The following is a 23,472-nucleotide window of genomic DNA, read 5'->3' as shown; positions in this document are numbered from 1 at the left end:
AATGAATACTGTATTTATAGTAGACAACATCTATGTTTCACCATCAAACTCTGATTTGTGTTCCTATTTCTGGTGTATACTGTACATACAATGTTGGCAAAGCTTTGAAAACGGGACTGCCTCAATACTGAGATGCTTCTCTAAGAACACAACTACGAGGAAATTTATGTATCCAAGATAACATGATACCAATAAAATCGTCATGTTTAACGCTGAATATAATAATAATAATAATAATAATAATAATAATAATAATAATAATAATAATAATAATAATAATAATAATAATAATAATAATAATAGTAGTAGTAGTAGTAGTAGTAGTAGTAGTAGTAGTAGTAGTAGTAGTAGTAGTAGTAGTAGTAGTAGTAGAGTAGTAGTAATCTCGATTGTTGAGGCGAACCAAAGTCTGTGGAATTTTACCTTGCTGGCTCTTCTGGGCTAGATCTTATCGACTCGTTGCAGTGAATGTTTTTTTTTACACGGTAGCCAGTCTTATACCTAAACTTCCTCGTAGAAAATGAAAAAGACGGAAGTAACGAAATAAATATTTATGGCTAGATTGGTGTAAATAACTAACTCTATGGCCTATGGAACCCGGAGGTTCAGTGCCGCGTTCACAAAAGCTCTCCACTGACTTCTATCCTTAGCTAATTGGATCCAGTTTCTACTTTGTATTCCTATCTCTGCGAGATCCATCTTAATATTATCCTCCCATCTGCGCCTAGGTCTTCCTAATGGTCGCTTTCCTATGGGTCTACCAGTCAAGACTTTGAAAGCGTTTCTACTTTCTTCCATTCTAGCTACATGACCTGCCCACCTAAGTCTCCTAGACTTGACGACCCTAACAATGTTGGGTAAACCGTATAAACTATGTAGTTCCTCGTTATGAAGCTTCCGCCATTCCCCATTCTCGTTCCTCTTGGGTCCGAATATTCTTCTCAGGATCCTGTTCTCAAATACTTTCAGTCTATGTTCTTCCCTCAGAGTAAGCGACCATGTTTCGCAACCATACAGAACAACAGGCATGATTATCGTTTTATATATTTTAAGCTTCAAATTCCTCGACAGAATTCGCGACGACAAGAGATTTTGAACCGAATAGTAACACGAATTCCCTGCTTTTAGTCGACATTTAATTTCTTCGTGAATATGATTTTCGTCTGTTAATATTGATCCTAAATATTTGAAAGTATCCACTTTATCAAAAGTATTATTTAATATTTTAACGCCTCCATAATTTGCCGTATTACGGTCCCGACGCACTTCCATGTATTTAGTTTTCTCTGCATTTACTTCTAAACCCATGTCCCTGCAAGCGTTTAATAATATCTCTGCATTTATTTCTACTGTTCTCCTATCATCCCCTATTAAATTTACATCATCAGCATATGCCATAACCTGGTGAATGCCGTTCAACTCTAGGCCCTGGTTGCTATCTTTGATTTTCCTTATGGCGTATTCCAGCACAAAGTTAAATAATAATGGCGACAACGCATCTCCTTGTTTCAGGCCATTTTCGACGTGGAAGCTCGTGGACAAAAATTTTCCTACCCGGACTTTACTTTGGGATTCACTTAAACATATCTTAATTAATCTAATTAGCTTTCTCGGTATTCCAAGCTCTGTAAGAACGTTGTATAATGTTTCTCTCCTAACCGAGTCGTAAGCCTTTCTAAAATCAATAAATAGTTGATGTACCGGGGTATTGTATTCCCACTTCTTTTCGAGTATTTGGCGAATGGTAAATATTTGGTCGATAGTTGATCGATTTCGTCTAAATCCGCACTGATAATCTCCAATAATTTCATCTGCGTATGGGGTCAATCTTGCTAATAGAATATTTGAAAGGATTTTATAGGATGTTGACAGAAGAGAAATGCCTCGATAATTATTACAGTCAGTTTTGTCGCCTTTCTTGTGAATTGGAACAATGATTGACTCTTTCCACTCTTGTGGCAATTCTTCCTTGTTCCAGATAAGGAGAATGAGTTTGTGTATCTTGTTCCACAATTTTTCGCCTCCAGCTAAAATTAACTCAGCCGGAATTTCATCTACACCCGGAGATTTGTGTTTCTTTAATTTCTTTATAGCGGCTTCCACTTCTATTCGATTGGGTTCTGGAATATACGGTTCTGCGGTGTGTATCTCCTTTTCTCCACGCACATTAGTTTTTGGCTTCGTGTTCAGCAAATCGTCAAAGAAATCTTTCCATCTATTTAAGAGGCTATCCGTATCAGTGAGAACTGTTCCGTCAGATTTCTTTAGTATATAAGCACGAGGTTGATAGCCTTTCTTAAATTCGCTGATCCCCTTATACATGTCCCGAATATTTTTATTTTTACTATTATCTTCGAGTTCCTTAATTTTAGCTTTCAAAAAATCCCGTTTCTTTGTTCTAAAAATTTTGGAAGTTTCCCGCCTGATATCTGCGAAATTTTGTGTAGTTATTTCATTCGGATTTTGTAGCCACCGTAATTTTGCCTGTTTTCTCTTCTCTACTAGTTTAGTGCATTCTTGGTCGAACCATGGTTTGTTCCTACGTATTTCCGCGTGTCCCAGTTTTTCTATTGCTGAACTTTTAATGCTATCTCTAATTTCAATCCAAGTATCCTCAACACTAGTGCACTCCGAGTCTTCTAAAACCGAGAATCTATTCGAAACTTCAATCTGGTATTCCTCTCTTACCTGGCTCTCTTCTAATTTCTTTAAATTAAATCTCTCCGTTTTCGGACATTGAGTATTACCTTTATTCAACGATAATCTCTCTCGTATTATCGCTGCTACCAGGTAGTGATCAGTGTCACAATCAGCCCCTCTAAAGGACCGGACGTCAATTATGCTAGATTGTCTTCTTCTATCTACTAAAACGTGATCAATTTGATTATGAGTTTTTCCGTCTGGTGATGTCCAAGTGTATTTATGAACGTCGCGATGTGGGAATTTTGTACTCTTCACGATTAGGTTTTTGGATGTTGCAAAGTTCACGAGTCTAACACCGTTGTCATTACTTTCCTTATGCAAACTTTCGTTCCCTATAATCGGTTTGAAAATATCCTCTCGTCCTACCTTCGCATTGAAATCCCCTAATAGAATCTTCATATGGTATCGCGGGAGTTGGTCAAATATCCGTTCCACTTCTTCGTAAAAACTATCTTTTATATCGTCACCCTTATCTTCAGTTGGAGCATGTACATTTAAAACAATAATATCACACCACCGTCCCTTAAGAGTAATAAAAGAAAGTCTGTCAGTAACAAATTCAACCCGTTTAATTGCTGGTAATATTCGTTTGTGAACGAAAAACCCTGTTCCTAACTGGTGATTTTTATTTCCTTCCCCGTAAAAGAACGTAAAATTTCCGGAATTCTCAGATCCATCTCCTTCCCACCTAACTTCCTGAACTCCTACTAAGTCCATCCTGTATTTCTCTAACTCACTCGTTACAGATTTTAACGCGCCTGCCCTATAAAGACTTCTAATATTCCATGTTCCAAATCTCATGTCCATTTTCTTTTGCTGAGGTCGTGCCAAGTTATCAGTCCTTGTCCGAGGCTTTTGTGAATGTTTCTGAACAAGTGCCTTTTTTTACAGGATGAGGGTGTTAGCCTTACCCAAACCCCCAAGCTGGAGGACCACTCCTAGTCGTCTGTCCGCGACTGCTTATTCAGTATATTCGCAGCTAACCTCTATAGTTTTTGTTAATGTAATAGTTGTAGTGAGTTAGGTGAGTCCTAAAACTTTTCTTAAAAATAAAACACACGAAAATAGAATGCTTGTGTTCGAGTATACTCGTAGAATACCTAGATTTTAGATATCACTGAAGACTGATATACTGAGTCTCTTTTTCCCCTCCTCGCCTAGAAAGTCTGCCTAGAAGGCAACATTATCTTGGATCTCTATACAAACGTGATATTCACTATATTCCTGGTATCTCTGAAAAAATGTGGCTCTTTGATTGCATGTAATACTTCTGTTTTATTTCCATGTAAAGAATCATTGAGGTTTGGGAACAACCAGAAGTCACTCGGGGATTAATCTGGTGAGTAGGGTGGATGTGGCAGAAGTTCAATACCGTGGTCAGCCAACAATGAGATTACAACATTAGCACGGTATAGTGGTGCATTGTCCATATTTACCATTTGTGATTGTTTCTCAATCAATTTTAACAAAAATTATGTATCCAAAAGTGTACGAAAATAGTCGCCCTTAACTATATGACGTTTCGGAATAGGGTGGGACCAAAATCATTCCGTGGGAATCCCAGAAGAGAGCATACAAAATATTCTCCTGGGATACCACCTGACGATTTTTTGGGGGGAGGAGGAGGGGTGAATCTGTGTGTTTCCATTGCATCGACTGCCTTTTTATTTCTGGGTTGAATAATGGAATTCATTCATTGTCAGAACACTTTAAAAGAAATTGCGTCGCTCTCTTCTGAAGTGTGTCAAATTTGCAACACTTGATCGAATCCATGCCTTCTTTTGCTAGCCATTAAACGTTCGAGAAACCCAGCAAGAAGAAACTTTTCTTAGGCCCAGTTCGTTTGTAATTATTCGTTCTCCCGTCTCCCTTGTAAGTCCCAGTGTATCACAAATCTCCTGCATGGTGACACGCCTATCATCCATGATGAAATTTTCAACACGAGCAATGGTAGCTTCAGTTGATGCTGTTTTTGGATGTCCAGACCTTTGTTCATCTTTCACACTTGTTCGCTCTGCTTTGAATTTACGCACCCATTTCCTAGAAGTATTTTCTCCAAGAGCACTATCACCACACTCACCCTCGAATTGGCGATGAATATCGGCTGCACAACGTTCAACTGCGGTGAGAAATTTCACAATTATCCGTTGTTCATCAAGTGAAAATTCCGTGTTCCCGAGCAATATCAGAAACTCGTTCAGGCATTGTGACTTAACTGCTGCCATCTAGTAAACAAAACCTGCACTGCTTAGAAACGAAGGAAGAGGATCTCCGACCCCACAGTTGTTTTCCTGAAATGACAAAAAATGTGGACTATAAAATGAAATGAAATCTTTAAGTTTAACGTCCCACGGTTATGCCGGTTAGGCTAAAGGAGACGGTGATAATGAGAAATGAGTGAAATAGTGGAATGAAGAAAGTGGGAGGAAACGGGAGAACCCCGATAAAACCCACGAGCACGGTGTTTGTCCACCACAGAGTCCACACGGTGCGAGCTGGGATCGAACCAGGGACTCCAAGTACTGGAGGTGAACGCTCTACCACTGATCCACCGCACCCCCCAATGTGGACTATAGAACAAAATGACTCGTACTTTTGGTGTTCATCTCATACACTATATTGTTCACTATATGAACTATAGTCTAAGTTGTATGTGTGGCATATCTTCTCCAAAAACATTAGTACATGATGGAACATTTTTTTAGCTATTTCATTTTCGTAATCAGCATACTAATTTAGTAAAGAACACCTACTTTCATCTCTTGGCAAGGTACAAAGTTCACATTTGCTGCACTGTGTAATTAACTTTTCTGCATTAATTCAAACTTCAAACCACTAAGAAAATTTGTTAATTCATTTTAAATATCAGTTGTTAAAAAAATGGCTGAATAAAATGTGAAAAACTTTTAATGCATTTCAAAAACTTACGCCTATTTAATTTTGATTGATTAGCTTCCTTCCTATTCCTGTCGCTAGAGGGGCCCAAATGTTTGTAAACAGAAGAGACCTATTTAAACATATAGGATATAGTTAAGTAAATAATCCTACTTTTCATGTAATGTGATATGTTAATTTAGCTATTACATAAAAAACAATGCAGTGTTATAAAAAAAAGTAATTCCTTTAAAGTCAGAAAATTAATTAATTTGCAAAAAGTCGGTAAATTAAATGTAAGTGAATTATATTAGTAACAGCTATTTAGATTAATGCATTCGTATTCCTGCAATGTCACATAGGTAACTGAAGTTATCGTAACGTAGTCGCAACATAAAACCTAATTATTTCAAATAATATGACACTAAATAATAATAGAAAAATTTTAAAAAGTGTGAATATTCGATTAACTGATGAGGGTAGGCGCGCAGCGATAATGATTGTGTAATTAGCAACAGTGTAGTTCTCCAAATTAAAATCCCCGGCTATGGTCAACCGAAGCCCTTCAGAACATATAGAATTGCTGCATGTGTGGTCCTGGGATAGGGACAGGACCAAATATTTTTCGTGAGTCAACTAGGGAGTTATTTGAATTAAAGAGTAGCGAACGTTTGTTTCGAAAACCAAAAATAATAACACTGGAAACCGATGTGCTGACCACTCATCAGCAAATAGATCATACACTAAACTGCAGGTTAGAGCTCCTTGTGAACCGCAAAGCCAAGGCATTTGTTTAATTTGGACATAACGCTATTACCGTATATCAACTGTAAAATAAATACTCCTATTAATGTCCAGGTAATAATATGATAAAAATCCCTCCCCACTCCTATTTAAACGTAAGGCGTTTAGAAACTGCAACTAGTATATTAGAAGAAACATACTGAATATCTGACAATAGGTTGCTAACTTTGACGTAAGAAAATGAATTAAATTTTTATTGATTGTGTTAATTGAATAAACTCCATTTATTAAATGTACTTTCCTTAAATGGCAGTTGGAGAAAGGGGTTTTAAACCTGTTTTGAAGGTCTTTAACTTCCTCTAAAATGATGTACCGACGACGGTGTTTAAACACTTACCACTGCTAAACAATGACACTTCACTCCATAACTCATATGTGATTCTATCAGTTGATGTTGCAACTGAATTAAGAAAAACACACACGATGAACCAGAATAATAATAATAATAGTTTTATTATTTGTGAATCTCAGAAACTAATGTCGCATTCCAAAGTTGGCAAAATAAGATAGTGGTTCTAAGATAAGAAAATGTGATTAATACATTTTCTTTTCATAAAGGTCCAAGTTCCAGCACACACATGGCACATCTATGTTCCGAGATTCACTTTTTAAATTCCCATTTTAGAAATCGATTTTTTAATCGAGTTCATATATTATTATGCAAGCAAATTTAAAGTACAATGGTTTGTGTTTCATTTTTTAAAAAATATGTGCATCACCGTGTTACGAGAACACAAACGACAACAACAGATACAGTATCCTAGTTAACTCTGCATTATTTTATATAAAGGTAACCAAGGAAGTTCTGCCGCTTTTTTACCCACCACCTTCGAACATAGATATGTCACCTAAGACGTACCTGGAAGATCAAAAATAGTCCCCATCAGCATCGACAACCTTCTGGAAGGCTATGGATTCCATGGATGGTAGAACTTGGTGAGCCGTGAAGCGAAAAAGGTATCAATTACATTTTGCACATCTACTGGGAATTTGAACTGGCGTCCTCTAAGATGATTGTCCAAGGAATGGAACAGGTGATAAGCGGACGCTGCAATGTTCGGGGAGTATGGCGGATGGAATAGTGTTTCCCATCCGAGGCGCAGAATGGTGTCTCTGGTCGTCGTCCTAGCCACGTGGGGCTTAGCGTTGTCCTGTAACAGGAGGGTCCCTTTGTGATTCCGAAGTGCTGACTCCAGAGTTTTGAGTTTTTCTTGAACACGACTCAACTGCTGACAGTACACAGTTGCATTTATGCTTTGACCAGCTGGTAGCAGTTCCCGATACATGATGTTGCGAGCAGTTCACCAAACACACAGAAAAACCTTCTTCTGGCGCAGTGATTGTCTCGGCTGTTTTGGAACCGGTTCATTGGATGCTAACCAATGATGAGGGCGCCGTGGAGCTTCGTACAGGACCCACTTCTCATCACATGTCAACACCTTGTCCAGAAATGGCTCCTTCCTCAGACAAGACAGCAAAGAAGCACAGATGTCTGCTCGCATTCTCTTCTGGCCCGGAGTCAAATCATGTGAGACCCATCGACCCAACTTGTAGTGCTTCCCAAGTTGATGGAGGTGCTACCGAAAGGTTTCTCCATTCACACTGAATTGTAATACCAGTTCCTCACATGTCTGGCCACTGTTCACCTCAATTGCTGCCTGAAGATCTTAATTTTGTACATGTGTTGGTCTTCCGGTACGTGGTGTGTCTTGAAGTGTTTCATCAGCGTCCTTAAACTTGTTCAACCACCACACTTTCCGCGTAGCCACGACACTCTCATCAAAGTCCTGGAGTATCTTCCGCCTCGCTGCAGCGGCGTTTGACCTTAGTTTGAATTCGTACACCATACACGCAGTTATGACTCTCTGTGGAGTTCCCATGTTCACTCTGTCCTTACGTAAGTTCATGATGTAACTGAACTGCCACAACCAGGTAGTTGGATATACCCACACCAACAACTAACCTTCTTATCTTCATTCGCATTCAACTCACGGTGTAAGGACCAATTAAACACATATCTCCACAAAAGCGACAGATCTTTCTTGGCTACCTTTATATATATTGTGCATAAATAAATAAAGTATGTTCCATCATAACAGAAAAAGAAACATTATCATTTGCAACGAATGGCATACATTTTATAGTCATTTAGGTCCTGTAGCTTATTACCTATAAATAATTTATGAAAATTCCATTACGGTACCGTTAACGTAATTGTGGTATAAAGTATCAACTGATAAAAATAGTACCTGATTTTACATCTTATTAATATTATTATTATTATTATTATTATTATTATTATTATTATTATTATTATTATTATTATTATTAAATGAACCTGCGCACTCTACACAGCACATCATGCACGTATGAGCATGAAGCTCCTTATCATTGCTCCCAACATCGGTACATGTTCCTTTGCAGACACAAGTGAAGGACGTCTTGATAAAAATCGGCAAGGGGTATCATAAAGGGAAGATTTTTTTCGATTATTTTTCAATATCGCACACCGTAGTTCCGGTTGCAGTTTCTAATTTATGTATGATCAGTGTTTTCTTTCTCTTTCATGCAGTATGTAATAAGCAAATTCATTACACACACAATTAATTATACAGTAGTGTCAGTCATATATTGTGTTCATTGGGCAAAACAGTCCAAACAAATTGTCCTTCGTTTTTCATTATCATTTGTCCATGAAGCAAACGCCGGAGAGAATACTAACACCGTATACAAATTTGTGGTGTTGGAATGTATAACTCGCAGGATATGATGCTTTACTTTTTAAAATTTCAATACTTCGAGTGCACCCCTAAAAAAATGTAATAAAGAATAATATCTTTTTAAAAATATTCAATTAGTATTGAACACTCTACACAAAATTTGGAATCGATCAGTGGAAACGGCATCTTTCTAGAACTTGTGGTTTTCGAGATGTCATTGTCAAAAGATTTGGCTACAAACATATAAAAGTCACAAACATATAAACCTATCATTTTAATATATAACTTATTGTTATTGAGGCATGTGGCATGGATGATTAAAAATACTTGTAAAGTGTAGCTGTCACATTCTTCTGAGGGCAATGTCAAGGTTTAACCTTTTATCATGCTCTATCCTGCAGATTGCGTGACGCTTACAAGCACGCGATCATAGATTACTCGCCACTACTCGATCGAATACTAGCGCCTAACTCACTGCGATTAACGTGACATGCAAATACAGGGATAGAAGGATTTATATTATATTTTACCGACAACAGAAACGTCGACGGGACATTAACTTGCGTGAAATCGCTTATGTTGTAATTTTTCTTGGTTATTTCTTTTTAGGAGGTATTGATACATAGAAATGTCAAGTATATTCATTCTGTAAGTGGAATTTGAATCGAAAGTTAACATAATTACGCTATCTTCCAGATTTTTTTTTCCGGGTAAGCGGAGAGGGGGGATCAAATGTGAAGAGATTGCACTGGGACGCAATTTGTTATAAAAGGTACCTTACGCAAAAGCGATATATGATCACAATTTATCACAAAACTGTTTCACTAGATTTGGTTTCAAAATCCTCCTCATAATACACGTGGTGATGTGATTTAATGCGATTTTGTTTCAGGTGGTTTATTCTTCTTCCTCAGAGATATTTTTTCTATGTTTCACCTGTATACTCTCAATAAAGACGCTCGTGCCTTGTGAGTAACGAGATATAAACATGCAGCAGTATCGTGTGTATATCACGTATAGCTTCGTCAGAATATTGAAAACAACTGAATAGTATGCAACCACCCTGACGGTTTGTATAGTTGGGTTGCATACTAGCAAGGCGCAATTAATTATAATAACTCATGGGAATGAATGGGGGGTCATATCTTCGGATCAACTGGATGAATCATCCCCATTAACATACTCAATTCCTAACTTTTTATCTTTATATACTATTCAAAATTGATGGTGATTCATCACGTAGTTCTTCCCTAACACATGGACAGGCAAGGTAAATATATTATGAAGTGTTTGGTAAACTAAGCTTCTTTAAAAAAGAGTGATTTGCTCTAGAATTATTGACAAATACGGTATTACCAAACAGATTCTCTTCTGCATTTGAATGGACCTTAAGTAACTATGTATTTTTTCTATTAACTTCGTAATATGTGTCTGAATTAAGTTTGTTCCATGGGAAAAGAATGTATTCAATATTATTGAAATTGTACAGAAAGGACTCACAAAACTATAAAGAAAGCTCTTATAGAGACGTGTCATGGGAGAAACTATTGTTGAAATTATGACAGTAATGAACAAACAAAAATGGAATGAAATCTTGAGTTTAACTTCTCGCTAAGGGAAATAATGGTTAAGGCAAACGAATGATGATGGAAGAATTGGTGGAATGAGCAAGTGGGAGGAAAACGGAATTACCCGAGAAAACCTTGACACGGTGTTGTCCACCACAAACTTACTTGACCGGGATAGAACCAAGTACCTCACGCACCAGAGATACATCAACAAAATAGCTATAATGGCCTATATATTTATTATCTTATATCTGCAAATATAAGATAATTTGCGATATTTTATAGCCGCACAGACTTGTATCTATGAAGATTTAATATGATATTGAAACCAGTTTAAATAGAGCAATAAATTCAGACATAAAACCTGTGCTTCAGGCTTTATTTCATAAAGTTTGCTCTGATATTTGTCGAATGGCAGACGGGTAGACAGGATCATTCTATTTAAATATATATTAAAAAAAAAAATGCATACTCGTAGTTTGGAAATCTAAGAATGTCAATAAAAATGTTGTTATATGGTAGAATTCTTTCTCATAGATTGGAAATTACTGCTTTTATCTTCTCCATAAAATAAGAACAGTTCTAACCATCGTATGTCTAATTCATCATCATTCATTTATCGATCTCATTTAATGGCTTGAAGAGTAAAATTGTTGGTGTGGTACAGCTTAAATATTCATTCATCCACTTCGCTGTGTTCCCCACATTTGATATGGGTTTATCCGAACAAACGGGGTTCCCTGTCACGCAGCGGACAAATCTGATAGGAGCGTGATGTGTATATGTTACCGCTCGGTCACTGGGGAAAACTTCAAAGGGGATTTTTCAGTCCGCGCCTCGTGTTTTCCTCAAAGGGATTGACCTAGCCCCACAGAAGAGGAGAAAAGAAAAGAAGATAAAAACAGATTCCCTGGATCTCAAAAACACACAAACACCGTTTCACACCTCTAGAATCTATTGTAAAGGAAGAGGATTTCTGAAGGCTTTGACTGGAAAATCTTATTTTGATACCTTTTCTTATTAAAGGTATGCTATCCATTCGGTGTTCTCTCTAGTTACAAGAATACCTTTTATAAGGCGAGTAATTGATTCCAAGAAACGTCTGCGTTATGCAAAATAAGATGTTTGAGGTCTATTTACAATGTCTTTAAACTGGATTTGTTCATCACTCAAATTCAGGGCAATAATCAAGTTTAAAAATAAAAAAAATGTTTGTTTTTATAAACTAAATAACACAGAAAAACGTTTTAAAAGTGTTTTAAAAATATGTACGTATTTCTTTACTTATAATGAAAACTGAAATCGTTCCCTTTTATTTCCTATGCTATTACGCTGCAGTCTAAAGATATCGGATGATTAATGAAAGTGAATGATTATAAAAGGGACTAATGGAATGAGAATGTGGGAGATCTCCTGAAAACCGTCCTACCAGCAGTGAGCTCTATCACTAAGCCATCGTTTCGCATTGTAATTAATATCATTGTAATTAATAATTGTAATTAATATCGAATATTAATTACAATAAATTAATAATTGTAATTATCATTGTAATTCATTGTAATTAATATCGGCACATTACAAGCCAATACTCAACTCAGTTATACAACATTTGTGTCTATACTTGGTAATTAATATTTTCAATTGTTTCTAAAATTTTAATTCGCAAACCTATTTGTCAGACAGTGCCACACAAAATAATACAAGACTTTGCCACTGAAATTGCTACAAGTTGTTTTGCAGGTGCATAGGCAACCCAACTTACATAATCGAGTTATTAGTTGTGTCTGGTTTTCAATTCCTCCTGCTACCATTGCCTAATCTAAAGCAGTCTTCGACAACTCGTTGCTGCTGTGATGTAATAAACTCCTTCCGCTCAGAGAGAGAATTTCACCTTGAGAGATTTGTGAACGTTAGAATATGTTCATCGGATTTACACGTTAACTAAATGTTAACACGTTAATATATAGAGAATGAAGACTTAAAAAACTCACAGTTTTCGTAGACGGGTTTCAAACCAAGAATGTTAAGATCTTTCTTTCCCTGTGCTATCATCTGCTGCTCCAGAAAGAGTTCTCTGCCTTAATTCGACAACTACGGATGTGATGCTGAGAAACTTTGATTCTTTTGCTTTTGAAAATCGTAATTTTTGTCGGAATATGGATGCTGTCCGATATGTTTTTTTTTTTTTATTCTAACCTTACGTATATGAATGTGTCGTTTCGTGTCTTGTCCGCCACGAACTTTTATTAGACAAGTACCTTTAGTAACTGTAGACAGTGACTTAATGTTGTGTCTTGAGTTTACGCTCTAATTAATACTGTCTTTTTGAGAACAAACATACTTTGTTTGAAAACAGCATCTCAAAACTGACAAAATCATTTTACATTTAGTTAGCGTGTAAACTTGATGAACACATTGTAAAGCTGTATTCAAAAATATCTACAGGCAAATTTCTCTCTGAACAAACAAAAAAAAGTATGTTACGTCACAGCAGCAATGAGTTAATGAAGACTGCTTTAGATCATCAATAGAAGCGGGAGGAATTGAAAACCAGACATAACTAATAACTCGGTGATGAAAGTTGGGTTGCCTATGCACCTGCAAAACAATATGTTGTAGCAATTTTAGTGGTAAAGTCTTGTATCATTTTCTGTGAACCTGCCTGTACAAAATCGCGTTAAGCAAAGTATCCTTGTATTTTAATTTCTCTTCTTTTGGCAACCTATAGTAATTGTCCGTCGCTCCCATTTTACACTACCTCCGTCTGCTGCAGCCACTGGACACTGCTGTTCCACTGCGCCTGACCAACTATGGAGACCGACCTAACACACCACTACCAGCGGTCCGGCGCTGCGGGCGCCGCGACACCACTGCCAACCCATACATCTGACGTGTTGCCAACTACAGGTGTTTCCATTTTTCTGATCACCATCTGTATATATATATACATGATTCTGATTCGATCCAGATCAAATGTTTCATGATTGCAAACTTTGACAATGCTATATAAACGTACGAAATATTTTGTACAGAATTTATGTTCCTTAGTTATACATAATGAACACGAATATTCGGACCCAAGAGGAACGGGAATGGGGAATGTCGGAAACTTCATAACGAGGAACTACATAATTTATATGGTTTACCCAACATTGTTAGGGTCGTCAAGTCTAGGAGGCTTAGACGGGCGGGTCATGTAGCTAGAATGGAAGAAAGTAGAGACGCTTTCAAAGTCTTGACTGGAAGACCAATCGGAAAACGACCATTAGGAAGACCTAGGCGCAGATGGGAGGACAATATTAAGATGGATCTCGCAGAGATTGGAATACAAAGTAGAAACTGGATGCATTTAGCTAAGGATAGAAGTCAGTGGAGAGCTTTTGTGAACGCGGCATTGAACCTCCGGGTTCCATAGGCCATAGAGTTAGTTAGTTAGTTTTAGTTAGTTAGTTATACATAATGAAATTTCTCACAATACAAGATTAGCCTGAATGATTAATCGGGTTTCAAAACACTGTTTATTTACAAGTATACTACGTACAAAGACGTGTGATGCATGAAAAGATACATACGCTCTCACCAAGTTTCTGGTACTTTCTACTGATGTTCAATGTGTGCGTCCTTGGTCATCCGGCACACATCAAAATGGTAATCCAGTTCCAGCCATACGTTCACTAGCATGTTTCCGTTAATGTATGTGCATTCCTACAGTTCTTGCAGCGTTGTTGGCATTGGGGGTACATATACTTTGTCCTTAACAAACCACAGAGGAAGAAATCACATGACATGAGATCTGGCGACCTGGAGGGCTATGGCAACAGGGAAACATCGCCCAGACCAGCACGCCCTATCCGGCGATGTGGCAGTTCTCTGTTGAAAGTGGCGTGGACAGTTGTGCTCAAGTAAGGTTAGCCCCGTCCTGTTGAAAGATGAAAGTCGAGAAATCAGCAGTCAGTTGTGGCTGCTAGGTAGGGATGCGCACGAGTCGAGTCGAGACAAAATTTTCCGGACAAAATTCGAGTCGAGACATCACTTTTAATGAACATTTTCGAGACGAGACAGCCTAAAATCTTGTCTCGTGCGCATCACTACTGCTAGGTATACGGAATCTGTCACCATCTGCTTGATGAAGAAAAAGAGTCCATACACCTTTGTCTTGCATATGGCATAGAAGACATTCACTTTTGGCGAATCCCTTTCTAACTCCACACGGACACGCGGCAATTCAATACCTCACACTCTCATATTGTGATGATTCACCTTTTCCGACAGACGGAAAGTCACCTCGTCACTGAATATCAATATCACCGCGAAGTCATCATCATCTTCGATAACTTGCTGCATTCCGGTACAAAACTCTAATCGGCAGGCATAATCATCTGGAGTCAAGTGTTGTAACAGTTGCAAAAGGTAAGGTTTGAAATGCAAACGCTGTCGCAAAACATTCCACATAGTTTTCTGCGGAATGCCTAGTTCACGGCTTGCATGAACGGTTGATTTTTGTGAGCCGCTCAAAAAGCTCTGTCTCACGCGCTCTACGATTTCCTCTGGGACAAGCATTTACCCCTGTACACAGACAACCAGTTCACGAAACTGGTGAAACTAACGGAAAATGCTCTGGTGACGAGGTGCAGCTTTTCCGTATTTGCGTATGAATGCTTCTAACGGACGAACATTTTGCATATTCTAATACACAAAAGCTCTTCTCCTGCATTGCCACCATCTTGTTGTGTGTCGTCACAGGCCTGCCATCGAGCAAGCGCGTGAACCACGAGGCGAGCTTTTTAAACTCGGTGAATGTACCTATCTTTTCATGTATTCCCCGCCTTTATACATCTTATATTTATCATTGAACAGTGCTTTTAAATCTGATGAATCATTTAAGCTAACTCTCTCTATACTTGTCACCGTGCGTGTATTATACGAGTTACTAGATCAACATGTAAAAGATAGGTGGGGCACGTCGCTCGTATGAGGCATCGCGCGGGACGTAATCACACAATTTTCCAGACAGAATTTTAAGATGTTCACGAGCAAGAAATCAAATCTCTTCTTACACCTTCGTTGTTTAAGAGTACAAAGGGCTAATACCTACTTGTGTTGCTCTTGTCAATTTACTTAATAAAATATGAAATATGATATACGGTATTTTAACTTAAAAAGATAGTATCCCATTAGTTATACAACCTTTCGTCAAGCAAAGTGTTAGCATCAATCAGGGAAACTAACATTGATATACAAATATTCAGATCATGTCTTGCCTCCTCACTTTTATCGTTTAATCGCCGCCACTGAACTACAGATAGAGGATATTATAAAGTTCGATTGGCTTGACACAGGATGTGATAGGGTTGGATTGGGTTGGGTTGATACATGACAAAATAGAGCTGAATAATTGTGTTAGCACATGATAGGATAAGGTTTGATTGGGTTGATACAGAATAGGATAGAGTAAAACACAGGATTTGATAGGGTTGATTTGATACAGGATAGGATAAGTTTGGGTTGGGTTGATACAGGATAGAATAAGGTTGGGTTGAATAGATACAGGATAGAATAGGATGGATTGGATTGGGTTGATACAGGATAGAATAAGGTTGGGTTGGATAGATACAGAATAAAATAGGATGGATTGGATTGGGTTGATACAGGATAGAATAAGGTTGGGTTGGATAGATACAGGATAGAATAGAATGGATTGGATTGGGTTGATACAGGATAGAATAAGGTTGGGTTGGATAGATACAGGATAGAATAGGATGGATTGGATTGGGTTGATACGGGATAGAATAAGGTTGGGTTGGATAGATACAGGATAGAATAGAATGGATTGGATTGGGTTGACAAAACATAGGATAGATTTGTGTTAAGTTGACACAGGATAGAATAGAGTTAGGTTGCGTTGACACGCGACTGGATAGGAATGGGTTTGGTTGACACGTGATTTGATAGTATATTTTCTTTGTTATTGTAGCGATGAACCCCGTATTCGTAAGGCATAGAGTTGATAAGAGTACATGACTGGAATGTATACCTCCTAATAAATACCAGTATGCAATGTAAACATTATTCTAGACCAGTCTGAGTTTTTGTGATTTTCCACTTTCTAGAACATCGAGTTTATTGAAGGACAGGTCTCCAAATCACAACCGAGATTTGAATCTGGGGTATTAGGGGGGGGGTAGTATTAGACCGTTTCCGACCTCTAAGAGACCTGGATTACAGGACCAACTTTTGGGTTAAAACCAATGGAAAATCATGGTTTAAAATTCGTGTTTTGCAAAGGGTTACTAAAGTTTTTTTTCTTTTCTTTAGTAATGTAACCAATAAAAATAAAATGTTAGAAATAAAGGAAAGTCGAGGATTTTAAAACCAGAAGCTTTCCTCAAATACCCTGGACGAGAGTACTTATTTGCTATTACAACTCCCTAACATACTCTTTTGCTAAATCAAGTATTTTTGTTTTGCTTGTCATAACGTTTGCATCGTAAATAATTCCATTCAGTGTTCACGCTGCTGAATGCATCCAGAATTGTTACGAACTTGTCCAAATGTTAACACCCGCACATTTTATGGTCGTGGTTCATTTATAGATGTAATCAAAGCGACACACAGAATACATAATGGAATCCATTTTTCATGTGAGATGATGCGTGTCACTGACAGGAAAGAGCCCATTCATGTCTTCCAGTAGCCCTGGCTTATTCGCATTCGATTCTAAAAACAGCATTAAATAGCCAACGAAAAAGGAAAGTGACAACATAATGTTGGACTACAGATAAATTTCCAATTTTACAGTAGGAAGAACGCATTTACAAACCGCACTACTAAGATATTAAGCTACATAATACTCGTAACCTCTTAATAACGTGTTTCCTCGTTCGATTGCAGGTAATGTGAATTGAAGCAGTGTTTCATTCTTTTCTTTTTTTATCTTTAAAGTAAATCATGTTTTATTGATTAAGAGAGCATACCAACAACTTGGTTGATAAAATGTTGCAGAAATACCTGAATTTAATTGTAGAGTGTTTCAAAATGAATATTGGGGTTTAAAGGCTTTGAAGTCAAGGGCACCCATCAGGGAGGGGGGAAAGGTGGGGCGATCGCCCCCCTAGAGGAAATTGTACTTCAGAATATCGAAAATCCAATAGAATTTTTATATTAGTTACAGCAAAATTTGAAACTATTTTTGAAACGTCGCTTATACTTGCTCCTCCTTGGAAACCACAACATGGGCGTTCTTGTTTGCAGTATTTACTACATTTAACGTACAATTATAAATAATATATAAAATGAAAGAGCAACTCAAACAGGTTTTGCTACAAGTGTTCAATCTGAGCACCATTCGTCACACAACGGCACACATCGAGTCGAAAGGTGAGAAAAACTCATAAACTTTTCGCCGGGATATGCCACAAAGTATTCAATTTACGGGAGTCTCGTTGCAACTGTACCATCTCATGGGGATTTGCTGACCCCAAGTGCAAACATTATGAGGTTCACAACGCCTCTTAGCTGAAATGTCGTTTTATCAGTGAAGACGACACGATCCAGAAAATCTTCATCGTTATGCAGCAACATTTCATTTGCAATGTTGGCTCGTAAAGCGTAGTCTGCAGACTTTAGAGCTTGTAACAAACGTTAAGGACGTAGTAGTAAGTGTCTCTTTAAAATTCTCCACAGACGGTTGCACTGTAACTACAAATTCAGTCTTTGCAAAATGTTAAGGGGGCAGACTACTGAATATTTTTCAAAGGCTAACGATTTTTCTTTTGCCCGTTTTTCGTAAGTGGAAAGAGATAATGAAATGTAACGTACCACAATAATAGATAATGTTATTCTACACTCAAAAATATGAATCGAAAGAATTTTCAGTGTTGCCATTCATTGAAATCACAGTGTGACCAGAATTTGAATTACCCAAAAATCTAGGTTAAGACAGTGACTAGAAAAATTAACTCAACGGTAATCGATGCCTTATCATGTTGTATTGGTTCCTTGTTAACTACTTTCTAAATCACATTTGTATTTATTTTGTAATGACTCACATAAGTTATTACAAAATAAATAAGTTATTTCAAAATAAATACAAATATTATTTAAAATGTAGTTAACAAGGATCCAAGACAACATAATAAGTCATCAATTACCATTCAGTTCATTTTTCTAGTCGCTGTCTTAACCTAGAATTTTGAGTAATTTAAATTCTGGTCACACTGTGATTTCTATGGATGGCAACACTGAAAATTCTTCCGATTCATATTTTCGGGTGTAGAATAACATTATGTATTACTGAGGTAAGTTACATTTTATTATCTCTTTTCACTTACGAAAAACAGGCAAAAGAAAAATTGTTACCCTTTGAAAAATATTTAGTAGTCTGTCCCCTTAAACACTAAAAGCCACTATTCTGTTCATCTTAGTTACTAGCGCTTTCTAACGGCAAACAGAGGAAACAGTGCATACGCATGCGTACGTACAAAACTGTTTTTGTTACTCTTTCATTTGATGCATGATTTATAGTTGTAAGTTAATTATAAATACTACAAAGCTTTAAAACCCTTGATATTCATCTTCAAACATCCTGTATATTTACTAGTTGAAATGACCTTTTTTTGCACAGAGAGAATAGGTTTTAAGGAAAATATTTCAATCTCTTTCTGCTTAGGATACACATTTCAATAAAAAAAACGTAATGAAAAGCATCCATAGGGTACTCTGTTTTTGGCATAAAATTTTAACTCCCTTCACCCCTTTAGACATGTCCTTTAATCAAAGTGACAGGATAAAAATGCAACTTAAAATAGGTAGTAACTATATTACAAAATTCATTTCAAACTGTTTAGTCGCTCCCTGTGACGCGAAGATAAACAACAGGCAATCAAGTTCAATGTAGCGAAAAATATATACAAAACAAGAATTTTATCAATGATCCAAAGAAAAATGGTTCGAAAGATTGCGATCTTGGTCAACAATTAGTTTTCGGATCGGGGGCCACAAAATTTTTGAACGGCCCCTAAATCGAGTTTTCCTATTTTCTACTTAATAAGCACATCATACTGAGTTAAGTGATAGTTTGAGTTTGGCTACACTGTATGTAGTTCTCCAGATATGAAGCGTACAAGATTTTTTGTTGATTGAAATATATTGGATTTATGCATCCAATGAAATTCTTCTTCCCCTTAAAACAGTAATTTTGGAAAATGCTGAGAAACTTATCCACTTATGTGTTTTGAGGAGGTTATATATCGAGTTTCATCTTCCTATCTTTAGAGGCTCACAAGATACTGTATTTTTCGCATAAAAATTGAATCCTCTACTTCCATTATACAGAACAATATAAAATACCATTTTGATCTGTCGTCGGCCGATGATTTAGGGTGCGTTACACTGGATCAGAATTCGTACGAAATATGATTCTACGAGCTCTCATGAATTAAACAAATTAATGCTATTTGATGTTCGTAGACGTCACGTTAATGATTGTTTATACAGGGTGGCCCAAAAGTGGGTATATCTACCATCAACCATCAAGTATGACATTTTAATTTATTAAGATAATGCATTTATTTGTTTCAGTCTGTTCCAAGCCTCAGGTATAAATGAAAAGAAATTAAGAGCAAATAATGAAGAAACTAAGTCAATACCTGTATAGATAGCAAGTAAATTATATAAAATGTCATTACCGATCAGTACGGAACTGTATACCTATTTTTGGGCCGCTCTGTATTTATATAATCTTAGTAACATTAGCTTTTCTATTTTACTGTTATATCTATTATTATTATTATTATTATTATTATTATTATTATTATTATTATTATTATTATTATTATTATTATTATTATTATTATTATTATTATTATTATTGGTCGTTGATAATTTAACCTCTACAATCAGTTGTAGGTGTGGGTAGTCGTAAGTCATCAACTAATTAATAGAGTGGTCATAAATTAATTCAACGACTAACTGTACAATCTTTTCCAAAAATCTTGACCACTCAACTCTCTCTAAAAGAGTACATCAACAATACAACATTCTAACATGAAATGAAGACCAACAGCTGAAGAAGATTCAAATTTATTTCCCGCTTATGCATAAGAGTAATATAACGTTATTTTTAAAGAGGAGCGGATGGCCAGGATTTTTTGAACCCGACTGTATCTCTTCAAAAACTTATTATTTTGTCACATGCAAAGTTTCTTTTTTCGGCCTTCTCTGCTCATAGAAGACCAAATATACCATACTGTCCCATTGGGAATTCGTATGCTGCCGCCCTCGTATTATTTTCCAATGTGATTTTTAGAAAAATACATTATATTGTGTTTAAAATATTCACTAAGATTATTATGTCATGCATATCTCTGCAGAGGGGAGACAGAATAGAGCCTCATTGGCATTCGGTGTTCACTTCGGTTGAGTTTTAAGACGGTGAATGGAGTTTTGGGACGAAACGTGAATGCCCTCTGCTCCTAGCTGTCAGAGAACATAAAAAATTCATGTCACCTTGTATTCTGTGTAAGCCTCCTTTTGATTATATAGTTATACAAGAAAACCCCACTTGTATACTTCCCCTCCCCTTAGCGTGGGTGTGGCATCTCAGCGCACACAAATACACACCATCTTCAACGACAAACCACTCCACGAGTTTCTAATATCGATCGTTCATATTCTCTCGTTTCAGGAAAAACGTAGATGTGGCAACATCGTTAGACGAGCCAAAGAAACAGCAAGCGAGCGAGAGAAAGAGGGAGATGGGGATGCCGGAAAGTAAGAGAGGAAGAAGATGAATGGAATGAAAGAACAGAGATGCATGGAAACATGAAGAAACGACCAAAGATGCAGCAGAAACCCCATCGCCCAGAAACGCCGACTCAGGATGCATGTTGATGTCATAATCTGAGTAGCTCCATTTCCTCCTTTTCTTCTTCTGCCTAAGTGTCCGTTCGAGTGAGTGCGTGTGTGTGTGTGTATGTATATATATTGTGTGAAGGTGAGTTTTGGATATATACATCAGAAAGAAGTATGTGTTTAATTGTGGGGGGAAAGTAGTTTCTTTTGAGTGCTGCCGCAAGAGACGGGAGATTCCCCGGAAGAGTTTCAACCAACTACCATGTTGAAAGATAATGAGCAGAGAGCGGCCCAAAATCGAAGTGGTCCGCTTACCTTCTACTGAACGCGCTAAGATTCATCTTGATGGGGTACAATTGCACGCAGAATTTCGTCACTTCCGCTCCGGGGACTACATCTCTGCCACCACCACCACTACGAAAGAAGACACGGGTTCAAACCCGCTCGCCGGTATCTCTACAACCGACGACGATAGTGACGACAACACTAGTAGCACCGGAGATACTGCCAAGAGACGTTGCTATCGATTCCGTAAACTCCGTAAACGACGTGCCGCTCAGAAACGAGTCACAAAATCCATGGAGACAGTGGCGTCGTGTGAACTCACCACAAAATCGTGTGACAACATCTTTCATGATGCGGCGACAAAGAAGAAGAAGACCCGTGCGTCACCGTACGTTTGGAAAGACGCTACCCGATCGGAGGAACATTTGCCCAAACTCGAAAGACTGGGTGGATTGTTCCATAGGGGAAAATCCGGACGTTCAGTATCACAGGATGTGTTCTGCTTTCCTAGTAGAAATTTGCGCATCGATGATAAACGTGTTGCAACTCGAGGAGGTGCCGGCGACGAAGCGTTTGATATCAACGAAGAGGAGGAACCGGATGATTTCCATGCCAGCATGACGTCACAAAGTTTACCGACAAGCCCGCGCGGGTCGCGAGCCATGCAAAAGTCTAGCACCATGCCACAAGCGCGTGGTAGTGGAAGTGGTGGCCGACAGACTAATTCCGATACCCCTGGTGAATCACGTAAGAAATCACGCAGTGGTACGTTGACTAATTTTTTAAAGAAACTAAGTCCTCGCTTACGACGTTCGGGACGCCATCGGGACAAACCGTGGATCGTCGTTGAGTTTTCGCGTCAAGATATAGAAGGGTCGGATTCCGCGAGTGTAGAATCAGATCACAGTTTTGAACTAGCGTTAAAGACACGTGAAGTAATGTTGCAACAGCAGAAAGAGCAGGAAGAACAGAAACAGCAACAGAAACAACACCAAGAACAACAACAACAACAACAAAGTACTACGAAAGACCCGTCCTCGACTCAACAACAAGAAGCAAAACAACCAGAGTCTTCCACAACGACAACAACCGAACTAACGAAAAAAACGGTGACCATGTCCATTGCAGCAACGAAGAAAATCGCAGAACCTGTCGCAACTTCCAAAGCAACTTCGAAACCGAAACGAGCGACAAGCGCCACTGTTGAAGACAAGCAGTTCCTGTTCAAGCTCTCTCCGAAAAAAGTGATGCACGAAGTGAAACAAACCCTCCGTAACGGAAGAGTGAAAAGCGCCGAAAGGAACAAGGCCAATGCTGAATCTGGACGACCAGCCATCACTGTTACTACAACTGACAAAGTAAGTACGATAGGAAATTTTAACATTGTTCTTAAAATTTTAAAATTATACTGAATCCTTACTTTGATTGCTTACGCTTTACAGGGAACAGGAGTAGATTATTATTTTAAGTATTCTATGTTTTGTTTTATGTTCTACGCTTACTAGGCCCACACCCAGAAATGTTTACTGGGAGGGGTCCAATATGTATATACAATATTGAATCTGTCTTATTCTGCACTCGAAAAAACGATAAGTAATTGCTAATTATGCCACCTATATTTTTAGATAAAAGTGATACAACTAAAGTCCGGCTCAAATCTCTTGATG

At 37.7% G+C, this 23,472-nt stretch overlaps 2 protein-coding genes across 2 annotated transcripts in view; one reads left to right on the top strand and one right to left on the bottom strand.

Annotated features, from left to right (window-relative positions):
• Positions 1-23,472, top strand: part of LOC145668089 (uncharacterized) — a 428,593-nt gene that overhangs the window by 90,107 nt on the left and 315,014 nt on the right. The window contains exon 2 of the mRNA XM_081735605.1: positions 21,354-23,163. Coding sequence (XP_081591731.1) covers positions 21,796-23,163 — 1,368 coding nt within the window. The 5' untranslated portion in view covers positions 21,354-21,795. The remainder of the gene's footprint in view (positions 1-21,353; positions 23,164-23,472) is intronic.
• On the bottom strand, positions 4,488-4,928 carry LOC145667546 (protein GVQW3-like). The gene has a single exon (XM_081735020.1). The coding sequence runs from the start codon at positions 4,926-4,928 to the stop codon at positions 4,488-4,490; it is 441 nt and encodes a 146-aa protein (XP_081591146.1).

The sequence above is a fragment of the Thermobia domestica genome, chromosome 13 (assembly GCF_964235325.1).
Source record: "Thermobia domestica chromosome 13, izTheDome1.hap1.1, whole genome shotgun sequence".
In the NCBI taxonomy this organism is placed as follows: Eukaryota; Metazoa; Arthropoda; class Insecta; order Zygentoma; family Lepismatidae; genus Thermobia; species Thermobia domestica.
This window is presented reverse-complemented; position numbering and strand designations above follow the sequence as displayed.

What these genes read in the sequence shown, in the direction of transcription:
- LOC145667546 (XM_081735020.1), bottom strand. Translation starts at nt 4,928, where the DNA reads ATGGCAGCAGTTAAGTCACAATGCCTGAACGAGTTTCTGATATTGCTC.